Genomic DNA, 14233 nt, shown 5'->3' with positions numbered 1-14233 from the left:
ATTATTTTCCCTTGAGGAAACCATGCTTACTAAGGCCTATTTTATCATTTGCTTCCAAGTGCCCTGACACCTCATCCTTAACAATGGACCCTAACATCTTTCCAACCACTGAAGTAAAACTAGCTGGCCTATAGTTTTCTTTCGGAGGAGGTTGGCAGCAGCTTGGAGGCAGAGATATTAGGGACATTTAAGAGACTCTTAGACAGGCACATGGATGACAGAAAAGTGAAGGGCTGTGTGGAACAAAAATGTTAGACCTTTGAGTAGGTTAAAAGGTTGGCATAACATTGTGGGCTGTAGAGCCTCTATTGTGCTGTACTGTTCCATGTTCTAATTAAACCAATTACCTCTGTTCATCAATATCAGTGTTGGGGATTACTCTGGAGTTATAAAATTATGGATAGGAGTCAGTCACAACCACTCTTCCCTCTAAGCTGTGTGGATATGCGGCCGCACAGTGACTGAAATGTTCTCACACACATAGCATTTGTTGCCGCACAGCTGGAAGTTTTACTTATACGATGCACTGTGCCGTTTTCAGGCCATGTAAAAACTTCCTGCTCAGAGCAATGGTTGGTCTGCCCAGCTGTAAAAAAAAATTAGACGGAATGTTGGTCACAACAATCCTATTGCTGATAACGGAGGATTTGCAGAGGTCATTGGTAATTGTCAATAACAGAGGAGGCAACCAAACTTATGTTTTATGCTTTTGTGATCTTTCTTGCAGCCATTTCTTCCACAAAAACTGTATTGATCCCTGGCTTTTGGAGCACAGAACCTGCCCCATGTGTAAATGTGACATCCTGAAAGCTCTTGGAATTGAGGTGAGTTTTTCATGTGTCTGCTCTGTAATATCTTGTAGATGTTGCTACAGGAAAAGCTGAAGACCAAAAGACCATAACATATAGGAGCAGAATTAGATCATTTGGCCCATCGAGTTTTCTCAATTTCATAGAGACATAGTACAGAAATAAGCCCTTTGGCCCATCTAGACCATGATAAAGCTATTTAAACTGCCTACTCCCATTGTCCTGCACCAGGATCATAGTCCCTTTATATGCTTACCATCCATGTACCTATCCAAATTTCTCTTAAACATTGAAATCGAGGTCGCATGCACCACTTGTGCTGGCAGCTCATTCCACACTCTTATGGCCCTCTGAGTGAAGAAGTTCCCCCTCATGTTGCTCAACAATCACTCGAGACTCCCACTCAGCCTGGCTCAGCCTCTGTATTAACCGTGAGTGATTCCCCCGAGAGCAAGTGAAGTGAAGTCAACAAGTATCATGGCTGGTTCATTATTCTTCTCAACCCCATTCTCCTGCCTTCTCCCCATAACCATCGATGCGCCTACTAATCAAGAACCTATCAACCTCTGCTTTAAATATCCCAGTGACTTGGCCCTCACAGCTATCTGGATGATTGTAATGATACATGGGCTCTGTAAAGATAATCACACTCAAAAGAAGGAGTCTTCCTTTTATAAGCCTACGTTCACAACCTTGATATTCTAGAACGCCTCACTGACAATGAATTATATTGTTGTGAAATTGGAAATACAATAGGAGGCTTCTGTAAACAGCTAAAGAAAATTACCAGATATTCTTTTAGTGAGATTGGTTGGAGGGAACATAGAACAATAATCAAATGACCAACTAAGCTAATCTCTTAAGTCTACACAATGTCCAGATCTTTCCATTTTTCTCACATTCACGTGCCAATCTAAACGTCTCTTAAAAGTCCCTAATGTATCTGCCTGTACCGCTACCCCCAGGCAGCATATTACAGGCACCTACCACTCTCTGTCTAAAACACTTTCATCTCCTTCCAAATTATTCCCTCTCAACATAAATGAATGCCCTCTCATATTAGACATTTCATCCCTGGGAAAAAAGATACTGACTCCCTACTTTATCTATGCCTCTCATAATTTTATAAACCTCTATTAGATCCCCCCTCAGCATCCACCACTCCAGATTAAGGAACCCAATTTTGCCCAGCCTCTTGCTATAGCACGCGCTGTACTCCATGCAGCATCCTGGTAAACCTCTCTGAACTGTCTCCAAGGTCTCACATCCTTCCTATAATGGGCAACCAGAACCATATGCAATACTTCAGATGCGACCTAACTAGAGTTTTATAACTGCAACATAACTTCCTGACTTTTGAACTCAGTGCCTTGACTAACAAAGGCAAGGATGCCATATACCTTCTTAACCATCCTATATACTCATTGGAGTGGGCCCAAATGACCTTGATAGTATTTAAAATGTGGTTGTTGACTTTTTTTATATCTAGCTGGGATTAATATCTCATTAGAGAGAGCAGAGCTCATTCGACTAAAAACTCTGAATGGGTTCAAGTCTCCACAGTGGGACTTGAACCCACAGCCTTTTGACTTGGAAGCAGCTTCTTGTGCTGCTACTCTATGGATCTTGAGACACAAGACACTGCAGATGCTGGAATCTAGAGTAACGCACAAGATGCTGAAGGAACTCAGCACATCTGGCAGCATCTAGGAAAGAAATGGACAGTCATCATTTTGGATTGGAACTGTACAGCTGAAGGCTCTTGCCCCAAAGCATCCACTATATATTTCCTTCCATGGATGCTACCTTGCCTGTTGAGTGACTCTGACATGTGTGTCATTCTGTAGGTCTATCTGTTTGATATTACTAGAAATGCATAATTGGAGCCAAATTTGATTGGACACAATTTTGAGCCATTGAGCTGAACATGCCCAACTTATTTTGCAGCAATTGTGGTACATGAGCGTCTTGAGCCTCTGTCGATTTATTATCCGTGGAGCAGCCTTGATGGGCCAAATGGCCTAATTCTGCTCCTAATTCCTATGACCTTACCTTTGCATTTCATTTCTAATTGCCACAGATTGATGTAGAAAAAGTTGAGGAATCTCCAGGGTTGGAACAGGTATCAAGTGACCCCCAAAGAACTGGGCAAGATAGAAACACTGAAGTTCCTGAGCATGCCATCTATACCCTGCCTTCACCTCTCACGGCTGAGCAATCTCCAGTGACTGAGGAGACTCACCATTTCAGTGAGTAGTTATTGTCTTGTATTTCTCCACTCTGTCTAATCTGTCATAGAATGGCTTTTAATTTATCCACAGCCTTAGTTTCATTGACCTACCTTTTACATTCCGAAGAAATACGGGTCAGGGATAGTAATTTGTGGGCATGCTATGTTGACGCTGAAGGATGATAATACTTGCGGACTGCCCCCGGCCCATCATCGGACTGTGTTGGCCGTTGACACAAATGACACAGTTTACTGTATGTTTCAATGCACATGTGACAAATAGAGCTAATCTTTAATCATTATTTTACCTTTTGATTTTAAAATTAAATATAGAAAATGCTGGAAATACTAAGCAAGGCATGCAGCCTCTGTGGAAAGAGAAACAGAGTTAAGGTTTCAGATCAATGTTGAGTTCTGACAACGAGTCTTCAACCTGACATATTAACTCTTTATACTTCACACTTCATTGTAAAAAGTAAACTGGGATTCTCTACCCACAGATGCTGCCTGACCTGAGTTATTTGATTTCTGATTCCAATCTGTAGATTTTTAATTTTCATTTAATTTTAATTTTTCAGATGCTGAAGATTTAATAGATTTTGTTTAAAGATTCAAGTCAACGAAGCCGTGAAAGTTTGATGGTATTTCCTAACTGCTTTGGCGTGTGTAATTATCTCTTCCCTGTGCATAGATCACTGTTTCTCTGTGCTCCCCACAGGCGAAGAACAGCGTCTCTTCAATAATGATGCTCGAAGGAATGCTCTGTCTGTCTATGTTCTGCCACAAGACAATCCAGCCTATGAAGAGATTGACCTGCGCGATGAAGTGAAGTCGTAAATTCTTCCAAAGTAGTAAAACAATTAAGAGCCCGTCAGCCACCAACTGATATGGCAGGTCCCTCCATCCAGTGAACACTTTGTTCCAAGTGTTTCGACTGGCTCACAATCTACTTTTTTGCTGCATTTTTTACGCCAATGTTTTAAAATAAAAGTCATTTTTGATAGCCTAAATATAATGGACAAATTGTGATTAGAACTGGTTTGAATCCTCAGGATCTCACGCAATCAGTCTGCTTTAATTTATCTGAGGTCCTGTGATTGCATGAGTAAGGTGAGAGGCGGAGATTATTGGACATTATTCTAAACCCTTGGATGGCGCAAGTTTAGAAATCGACGAAACCTCGGGTTTCCAAAATTGAATGGGCTGCTATATTTTCTCCCTGGTATCTGATATCTACTGTATAACGGAATCTATTTTGTTACAGGCCTTTAAACCATGCCTCAGTTCTGCTGACCACTGCACTAGAAGAAAATGCATACAAAAGATTAATTGTTCATCCGATTAACACAATGCTATTGCAAAGAACATGTGCTGTCTATTGGTGGCATTGCACCCAGATAATTGGATCCCTGATATGGAGGGTCCTTTCACTTATCAGTCACATAGTTATAGTGGTGTTGCTAGTACACTTGCTTCATAATTACTGGTACGTTTACCAGTACATTTTACTTTAGTGAAAATAACAGATATTTTTTTGTTTTTTTTAAGCTTCTGAAAAAGTAAAATGATCAGTCATAAAGGCAAGTTATTCAACCCATTCAGGGATTCTGAAGCAAACCAAATCTACAGCCCTAAAAACGCCAATGGCCTTTAATCAAACTTTATGGTCAAAGAGCATTTTTAATGACCCTTTGCAGAATTGGCTTCCTTTATGCAAATTACTGATTTTGTTTCCAAAAGCAAACTTAAATCCTGAATAAAGTTACTCTATTTTGGAGATAAAATGTGCTTGTGGGTACGTTATTTGAAGAATATTATCAAAAATTTGGGAGAGGAAGATGCGTCAGCTCCTGATGTGGAACTGGATTTTCTATGTTAATTCTGTTTTTCAAGTTCTGAACACTATTTTTTGTTGAAAGTTGTTTTTTTTTCTGCTGCTAGTCACATGCATCTCCAAGAGTCCCAGGAATAGGAGTGATAGGGAAAATTATCATCTTATTTTAATTTTTAATACACTTTCTGCAACTGCCCAACTTTATACGGTGTTCTCAGAGTTCTTGCACACACTGAATGCTAATAGTATTTGGCTGATGTGCAACTTGTGTCACATGCCCTCACTCAACAATGACAGGTGACTTTCATATTGAAATCTATCGAATATTGAAAGGCCTGGGATCAGGGGTTCCCAGCCCGTGGTCCATGGAACCCTTGGTTAGTGGTAAGGGCCCATGAAATAAAAAAGGTTGGGAACCCCTGGCCTAGATAGAGTGGAGGTGGAGAGGGCATTTCCTAAAGTGGGGGAGACAAGGACCAGAGGGCACGACCTCAGAACAGAAGGATGTCCCATTAGAACAGAGACGAAAAGGAATTTCTTTAGCCAGAGTTGGTGAATCTATGGAATCCATTGCTAAGTATGGCTGTGGAGGCCAAGCCATTGGGTATATTTGAAGCGGAGGTTGATAGGCTCCTGATTAGGAAAGGTGACAATGGTTATGGGGTGAATGGGCTTCAGAAGGTAATAAATTGTTCATGATGGAATGATAGAGTAGATTAGATGAACCAAATGTCCTAATTCTACTCCTATGTCTTATGGTCTTATTCAATGGATATACCTGGTGTGATACTGCAGGTAGTTCATTGGCTCGTTTGGTTAATTATTCATACTGTCAATACAATACAATGATATGCAGTACCATTCCAAACCCAGTGGGGTTGCATTGTGAATCACCGTCTAGAGATCCTTGAACATAAGAGCCTAGAAACCATATGAAAATGCAGTGCTTATAACTTATTATTACACTTCCAAAGGTCAAAAACAGCTCCTGCTGCCTATTACTTTGGTAGTCTGAGATCTTGTTAGATTATAATTTCCTTAGCATTTACCACAGTTCTCTGTACTTGGTTTTCTAACACATCTTCCCACAGAGTCATAGAACACTACACCACATAAACTGACCCTTCGACCCATCTTGTCTGTGCTGAACTACTATTCTGCCTGGTGCTATCGACCCATGCCCATAACTCCCCATACCCCTCCCATCCATGTACATATTCAAAATTTTGCTTAAATATTGAAATCGAACCCCCATCCACTACTTCTGCTAGTGGCTCATTCCACAGTCACACCACCCTCATGTTCCTCTTAAATATTTCACCTTTCACCCTAAACCCATGACCTCTAGTTCGTCTTGCTCAATCTCAGTGGGAAAGCCTACTTGCATTTACACTACCTATACCCCTAATACTTTTGCATATCTAAGTATACAGTGGAAAGTTATCACTGTGTAATGTCCACCATTCATCTTATTGTACAGGGAGTTATATTTGTCTTCCAGACATACAGCTAAATTTCATTTCCAGGCATGTGAACTGTGTATAGAAATCCATTTTACTGATAAAGAGATCTTGTGTTGCTTTAAATTTAATCTTTTTAATGTGGTACAACAACAAGTTCTAACCTTCTGGCATTCTTCAGCCATCACCTTCTACCTCGTGCTCCTTCCCCTCTCTCCACTTTATTCTGGCTTCTTCCATCTTCCTTTCACAATCCTGATGAAGGGTCTCCGCCCCAAACCTTGACTGTTTATTCCTCTCCATAGATGCTGCCTGGCCCCAGCATTTTGTGTGTGTCAGTCTGGCTCTCCAGTACCTGCCGAATCTCTTATGTTTACAATAACTCCTCCAAGCATCAGTTTCTTCAGAAACACATGAAGATTTAACAGAAACAGCTTACACCATTATCGCAGTTTAGTGAATAGAAATTAAACCTCTCCAAGAATGTTCTGTCACTCTCATTAATAATTAGGTAAATGAAAAAGATGCTAGGCTATTACTTCCATGAAAAGCAGGCAAGATCTCCATATAGACCAAGCTAATACTTAAACCTCAGTCAACTTAATCAGAAGAGATTAAGTGCCCACAATCATCTTGATTCTTGTGAGAAACTGCTATTTGCAAATTGTCTATGTTAAAATAGTGACTGAAATGTAGTTTTTGGCTGTAAAGTTATTGAATGTCTTGATAGGGCAGCATGGTGGTGGAGGTAATGGACTGCTGTCTCCAGTGACCTTGGTTAATCCAGCCTTGAGTGCTGTCCATGTGGAGTCTGCACATTCTCCTTGTGACCATACTCCTTTCTCCAGGGTCTTCCAATCTCTGTCTGTTGTCTTGCATGTTGCTGAGTTTATTGGCCACTGTAAATTGCACCCCCCCCACCACCACCCCGTGTAGATGAGTGTTAGAATCTGGTGGGAGTTGATGGGGATGTGGGAAGAATAAATTACAGGGAAAATTAGTGAGGAATGAGATTATGCTGTGAGGTAGCAGAGACTTGATGGGTCAATTTGACCACTCTCTGTGTCATAAGAAAAGATGGTGCAGGACTCGAATTTATGTGGTCCGATTTTAATCCGAACAATATTAGAAGCAGATTGTTGGATCTGGCATTTTGATTATCTTGCTTTATACTCAACAGCTAGTTTCAATAGATGCCAAATGGAACTACGATGTTGAGGACAATAGTACATCGAACTATAACATGGCCACCACGGAAACTTGACTGTCACAAGGGCAGGAATGGTGGCTGAATGTTCCGGGGTTCAAATGTTTCAAAAGGGCCTGGGAGGGAGGCAAAATAGGTGGAGGACTGGCATTGCTAATCAAGCATGGTATCACAGCTGCAGAAAGGGGGTTGTAGTGGAGGGATTTAGTGTAGGTGGATGCAAAGATCATCATTAAACGTGCAGCGTTCTCTTCCTTCACTTCCTGTATTAACCTGGGGTATGTCTTATCTGGCCTTGGGGACTGACCTCTCCTAAAGTTTCTCAAAGGTTCTATCACACCCTTTTACTTACCGTCAACATGTTCTACCATGTCATATCCTGTTCTCATAAAAGTCAAGATCCTTCTCGCTGCTGAATACTGAGGATAGAACATTACAGCACAGCACAGGCCCTTTGGCCCTTGATGATGCAGAGCATGCTTTGCAGCTGTCCCATAAAATAGAGGTCTACCTAGTGTTTAAACTGCAGTCATTCTTCATTCCTTCTTCATACTTAACAATTTTGTGCAGCTGGTAGGTTAGAAAACATTGTGCAGAATAGATCACTTCTCAAGAATCCACCAACTTCTGGATTTGCTCTTTAGGTATTATCCTGGCACAAGTGGTAGTTAGTTAAGAGTAATTACATTAATACCAGAGGTGTAACAATCCCCAGTGCAAGAAAGAAATAGCACCAGTAGATGTGATGGACAGACTCTGTGAATATCCCAGGGAACATGTGGCAGGAAAGATTTCATGTCAGTGTATTGGCTGCTATGTTTTATTCCCCTCATTTACTTGGCTGCTGTAACTAGCTGCAACGTTGTTTAAATCCTGCCCTTCTGAAAGAAATCATCCGCCTCCAACCATCCATCAGTCACCAAAGCTACTGTGTTAATGGGAAGTAAAAAGGGTTGCTGAACCAAATCCAGTGTGTATCCCAGTGAGCAGAAGTGATTAAAATCTCCCCATCCCCAACCACCCCAAAAGAACCATCCACTTTTTGCAGTTTACCTCCTGTAGAAGATTTAAAAGCCTTAATGATTAAAGAAAATAAAATAACAGTTTGAAGCAATATGCAACATTCATATTAATCTCATGCACTTTATGCAGGGAGCTTGAATGATTCTTTTCTAATTTGCCCCCATGGGTGATCTGGATTGAGAAGGTTCTACTTGAATACCTGTGAAAGAAACTTCTCAAAGAACTTTGAGAACTTAATGGTTTGTTTTTTTTTAAGGCACGTAAAAATTTAAGGAAGAAATCAGCATTTGTACCAGAATTTTTTGCTTGGGAATATATTGTACATGATTTAAAACACAAATTGTAAGAACTGCTTTATCAAACTGTACATTTTGATGATTTAATAAACTTTATTGTTTGTAAATTAATTTCTCTGGAATAATCTGCATGTTGGTATACCATTGATGGTTAAAATATGGAGACTTCTTTACTCATTTGGTCTGTCAGTCTTAGACACTTTAGAGAGCATCTATGCATTAAAAAGCACTCATATGTCATAAAATTAACGTATAAATTTTGAAGAAAGTCAGCATGCTGTAAATGATACATACATTTGACTGCATGCCTGAATTAAGGGACAGGCATAAGAAAATTAGTCCTTAAGATCTGAGAAAAATCAGGACAGATTGAGATTCAAATTTATTTATCATGTACAGTTGAAGTCAGAAGTTTACATACATCTTAGCCAAATACATTTAAACTCAGTTTTTCACAATTCCTGACATTTAATCCTAGAAAACATTCCCTGTCTTAAGTCAGTTAGGATCACTATTTTAAGAATGTGAAATGTCAGAATAATAGTAGAGAGAATTATTTATTTCAGCTTTTATTTCTTTCATCACTTTCCCAGTGGGTCAGAAGTTTACATACACTTTGTTAGTACTTGGTAGCATTGCTTTTAAATTGTTTAACTTGGGTCAAACGTTTTGGGTAGCCTTCCACAAGCTTCTCACAGTAAGTTGCTGGAATTTTGTTCCATTCCTCCAGACAGAACTGGTGTAACAGAGTCAGATTTGTAGGCCTCCTTGTTTGCACACGCTTTATCAGTTGTGCCCACAAATTTTCTATCAGATTGAGGTCAGAAAATGACGTCAAGCCTGATTCGTTCTTGGGAGCAATTTTCAAACGCCTGAAGGTACCACGTTCATCTGTACAAACAATAGTACGCAAGTATAAACACCATGGGACCACGCAGCCATCATACCGCTCAGGAAGGAGACGCATTCTGTCTCCTAGCAATGAATGTACTTTAGCACGAAAAGTGGCTACCCAAAACGTTTGACCTAAGTCAAACAATTTAAAGGCAATGCTACCAAATACTAAGAAAGTGTATGTAAACTTCTGACCCACTGGGAAAGTGATGAAAGAAATAAAAGCTGAAATAAATCATTCTCTCCACTATTATTCTGACATTTCACATTCTTAAAATAGTGATCATAACTGACCTAAGACAGGGAATGTTCTCTAGGATTAAATGTCAAGAATTGTGAAAAGCTGAGTTTAAATGTATTTGGCTAAGGTGTATGTAAACTTCTGACTTCAACTGTACATCGAAACATACAGAGAAATGTATCATTTGCATTAGCGACCAACACAACTTCGGGCATCCCACAAGTGCCACCACATATTCTAGCACCAATGTAGCATGCCCGAACAACACAAAACAAAACACAACAAGCAACAAAACAATAATGCCAGCACAAGCTCCTTATCTCAGAAAGGATGTGTTGTCATTGGAGAGAGTCCAGAGGAGGCTCACGAGGATGATTCTGGGAATGAAGGGGCGTCTGCCTACTTTGGGCCTGTGCTCACTGGAAGTTAGAAGAATGCATGGGGATCTCATTGAAACCCCCAAATGTTAAAAGGACAAGATAAGGTGGATGTGGAGAGGATGTTTCCTCTGGTGGGAGTATCCAAAACAGGAGGGCACAGCCTCAAAATGGAGGGGTGACGTTTTAGAACAGAAATAAGAAGTTTTTTTTGTTAGCCAGAGTGGTGAATCTGTGGAATGCTCTGCCACAGACTGCAGTGGAGGCCAAGTCCATGGGTATATTTAAAGCGGAAGTTGATAGATTCCTGTTTGGTCAGACATCAAGGGATATGGCGAGCGGGCAGCTGTATGGGTTTGAATAGGATATGGCATTAGCCATAATGAAATGGCAGAGTGGACTTGATTGGCTGAATGGCCTAATTCTGCTTCTACATCTTAAGGTCTTTCATGCCTCCCACCCAAGCAGTGCCAGCATGGAAATAGCTCCAAGGAATTTTACCTGCAAGGCTAAATTAATAAACTGAAAAGGTTCTCCCTGGAACAAAGTTTGCTTTAGGAATAAAAGATTATGAATACTTCAGACGCCAGCCCTTTTGGAAAATAGTCCAAGCATTCAGGAGCAACGTTCAAAACTTAAGGGAAATGTCACTAGAAAGAAAACCTTATGCAGAGAGTGGCTATGCTCAGTAACTCACGGCCAGTATGGATATTAGAAACAGAATCAGTGTGTGTTTGGCTCCCTCTGCCTTTACACATTGAGAGCTCTCTCATCTTTGAATTAGTGACCAACCATAGAGACTCTGAAGCTGATAACATTTCGAAGAATTATCTCCTTTCAATTTGTTCTTCTAATTAAATTTGAAACAGGCAATAAAAGTCAAGAGCAAATTCATGTCCCAATTTTGCAAACTGACAAATGGATGTACATAAGGAATTGGAAGTGAAGTACGCTTCTGTCTGTTCTACCTTTGACTAAGAATCTCTATCTCATTCCCTGACTCCATTTACCTTTAATCCATCACTTGGTATCCGCAGCCTTTGTGATGAAGGATTAACAGCCCCATAAGTGAAAATGTTGCTATATCTCCCAGTCTGAATTTATTAACCCCTTATCCTGAGATCACAGCTACTTCAAAGCTCTAGGGTTAACTCACACACTCAATACCTACCCTCAGAACTTATTTTATTTTTAGTTTCTATTTGAGATTCAGCGCAGAGAAGGCCCTGCCACCCAGCAATCCCCCAATTTAATCCTAGCCTAATCACGGAACTATTTACAGTGACCAATTGACCTACCAACCAGTATGTCTTTGGACTGTGGGAGGAAACTGGAGCACCCAGAGGAAACCCACACGGTCATGGGAAGAACGCACAAACTCCTTACAGGCAGTGGCGGGAATTGAATCCTCGTCACGGGAACTGTAAAGCGTTGTACTAACAACTACGCTACCACATCCTTTTTCTTGCTTCTTTTGTTCTGCATTGGATCCAGAGTAACAATTGCTTCATTTCCCTTTACACTTGTGTACTGGAAATGACATTTAATAATCTTGAAGTAGGCTCTTTCAATCCGTTCCACCTCCAACTCAAGATTCTCCAACTCATTCCGTGATTCTATTAATCTCCAATTCATCACACGGCATCGCATCCTCTGAGATGCAGGATTAAAAACCCCCCTGAGTGAAAAGGTTCCTTTATCTCCCATTCTGAATTTGTTACCCACTTATCCTGAGATCACACCTACTTCAAAGCTCTAGAGTCAGCACACAGTCAATACCATCCCTCAGAAAAGATTGTTTCAAAGAGATTACCATTCATTGTAAAATGCTTGATGATTTGTGACATACATGTTGTGATTTTGCCCCAGAGTGTTTTATGCTAGAAGGTCCAGATTGTGTGGTGGGATCTCCAATGCTCCTCCTGACCCATGGGGAAATTAACTATGTTGGAGATGTTCTTTGCATCCCAAAGTCTCATCTGCTCTTGAATACAGCTCCCACCAGATATGGCTAGGTGCGGAAGCTGCCACTGTTCCCCTCTTCATGTCTTGGGTTAAAAAAGCAGATTCGGCTCCAGCACTGGATCCTGACGTATTGTACATAGCTAAGCACCAAGCAGTAACATTCTTACCATAACATACAACACGGGCTCTCTGTTCTGGATGCGAGAACATTTAAAACTGCAAGTTGTTTGAATACGGTGGGGGAGGAGTATATTTCACCTGTCAATATTCCTAAGATGCACAACACCAATCCCAAAGTCCTCTAAGAACAGTATCATTATCAAGAGAGTAGATGAGCAATATCCCATCGCACTGTGACTTTTACGTCTCTGCCTTATCTATATGTTAACCACTTACGCTATGTGAGCAGTGTATAATATTTAGTGTTCATGGCCGCGCCTCTTCCACTTTCAAGTGCCCGAAATCTTAAAAGATTCCTGTATTCCATCAACACTGATCTACTCTGCAACTCCTACACCCTGTTGGATCCGGATACTTTTGCAATCCAAATGTTCTTAAGAAGTCAAGAATGAGGCATATGATTATTTTATCAAGTATTACAAGATTTAAAAAAAGCGATAGCCTGCTGCGTTCACCAGCAACTTTGATGTATGTTGATCCAAAAAAATAGTTGCTGTCTTCTCATACCCGGGATCAATAAAGTATGACTATGACTATGACTATGACTACAGACCTCCTATAGGTAAGAAAAAAAATTCCTCCCTCCTCCCTTCTTCTATTCCCCAGTCTGGCCTTTCACCTCTTTACATATACCTATCACTTCCCCCTGGGTCCCCTCCTCCTTCCCTTCCTCCCCTGGTCCACTCTCCTCTCCTATCAGATTCCTTCCTCTCCAGCCCTTTAACTTTCCCACCCACCTGGCTTCACCTTTCACCTTCCAGCTATCCTCCTTCCCTTCCCCCCACTTATTTTGTTCTGCTGCCTTCCCCGTTCATTTCCAGTCCTGAAGAAAAGTCCCAGTCTGAAATGAGAACTATTTATTCGTTTCCATAGATGTTGCCTGACTTGCTGAGTTCCTCCAGCATTTCTAGAGATAACAGAAATTCCACTGATAAAAATTATCCAAGGAATAGCCAGATTCAAGTAGCTTAACACCTGCTATTGAAACTAAGAAGTTTCCAGAAATACACATAAGCAACTGTACCATAATTGCTGGAACTTTCGCTGAGCAATAACATGTATATAGATGATTATATTAAAAATACAACAAGCATAGGAAAGTTAAACTACAAGAAGTTACGCCCCAATCCAACAACCCCTTGATCCACTGATGGTAACAATGACTAATTGTCATTGGAGGGAGGAAAAGATGGTGACGCGACGCCTCGCGTGCGGCCGTTCCGAATGAATATCGATATGTGTAACTAGGGGTGCCGTGCACAATCCGGATTTGATGGAGACAGCCGTGAGGAGCACAGAGGAGCATCTGGAGTAACTTAAGAAATGCCTACTTCGCTGCCGTTGCTACTGTGCAATCGAGAAACTCTGGAGACAAAGGCCCCAAATCCTCGGCTTTGCTTATCGCCTGTTGCCAGGGCCGGAGTCGGAACGCTCTTCAGAGATGGTGCTCGGTGCTCGGTGTCGGGAGGTGGTCGGAGGCTTGGAGTTTTTCGGACGGACTCAGAGTCGGACTGTGGTCGGATGCTTCCAGGATGCTGCATCGGCAAGTTTGCGGCGCTGGATGTTTACTGTCTGACATTTCCAATCCTTCCACTGATGCTACTCACTCTGTTGAGATCTCCCAACGGATTGTTTGTTGCTCCAGATTCCGATGTGAGGGATACCTGCTTCCTGGCCCAGCGGCTTCTTGGTTTGGCCAACCTTAGTGTTCTAAACA

General features: G+C 41.2%; 1 protein-coding gene across 4 annotated transcripts in view; it reads left to right on the top strand.

Moving 5' to 3' along the window:
• Positions 1–6903, top strand: part of LOC134353156 (E3 ubiquitin-protein ligase RNF128) — a 193170-nt gene extending 186267 nt beyond the window's left edge. For 3 of the 4 annotated variants that reach the window (XM_063061128.1, XM_063061127.1, XM_063061129.1), the window contains 3 exons: positions 728–824; positions 2890–3058; positions 3758–6903. In XM_063061128.1, coding sequence (XP_062917198.1) covers positions 728–824; positions 2890–3058; positions 3758–3876 — 385 coding nt within the window. In that variant the 3' untranslated portion in view covers positions 3877–6903. The other variant, XM_063061130.1, reaches the window with a different exon arrangement.
• Positions 6904–14233: the final 7330 nt, after the last annotated feature.

This window comes from Mobula hypostoma, chromosome 10 (assembly GCF_963921235.1).
Source record: "Mobula hypostoma chromosome 10, sMobHyp1.1, whole genome shotgun sequence".
Taxonomy (NCBI): Eukaryota; Metazoa; Chordata; class Chondrichthyes; order Myliobatiformes; family Myliobatidae; genus Mobula; species Mobula hypostoma.
Note: the sequence above shows the minus strand (reverse complement) of the source record. Positions and strands in the feature narration are given on the sequence as shown.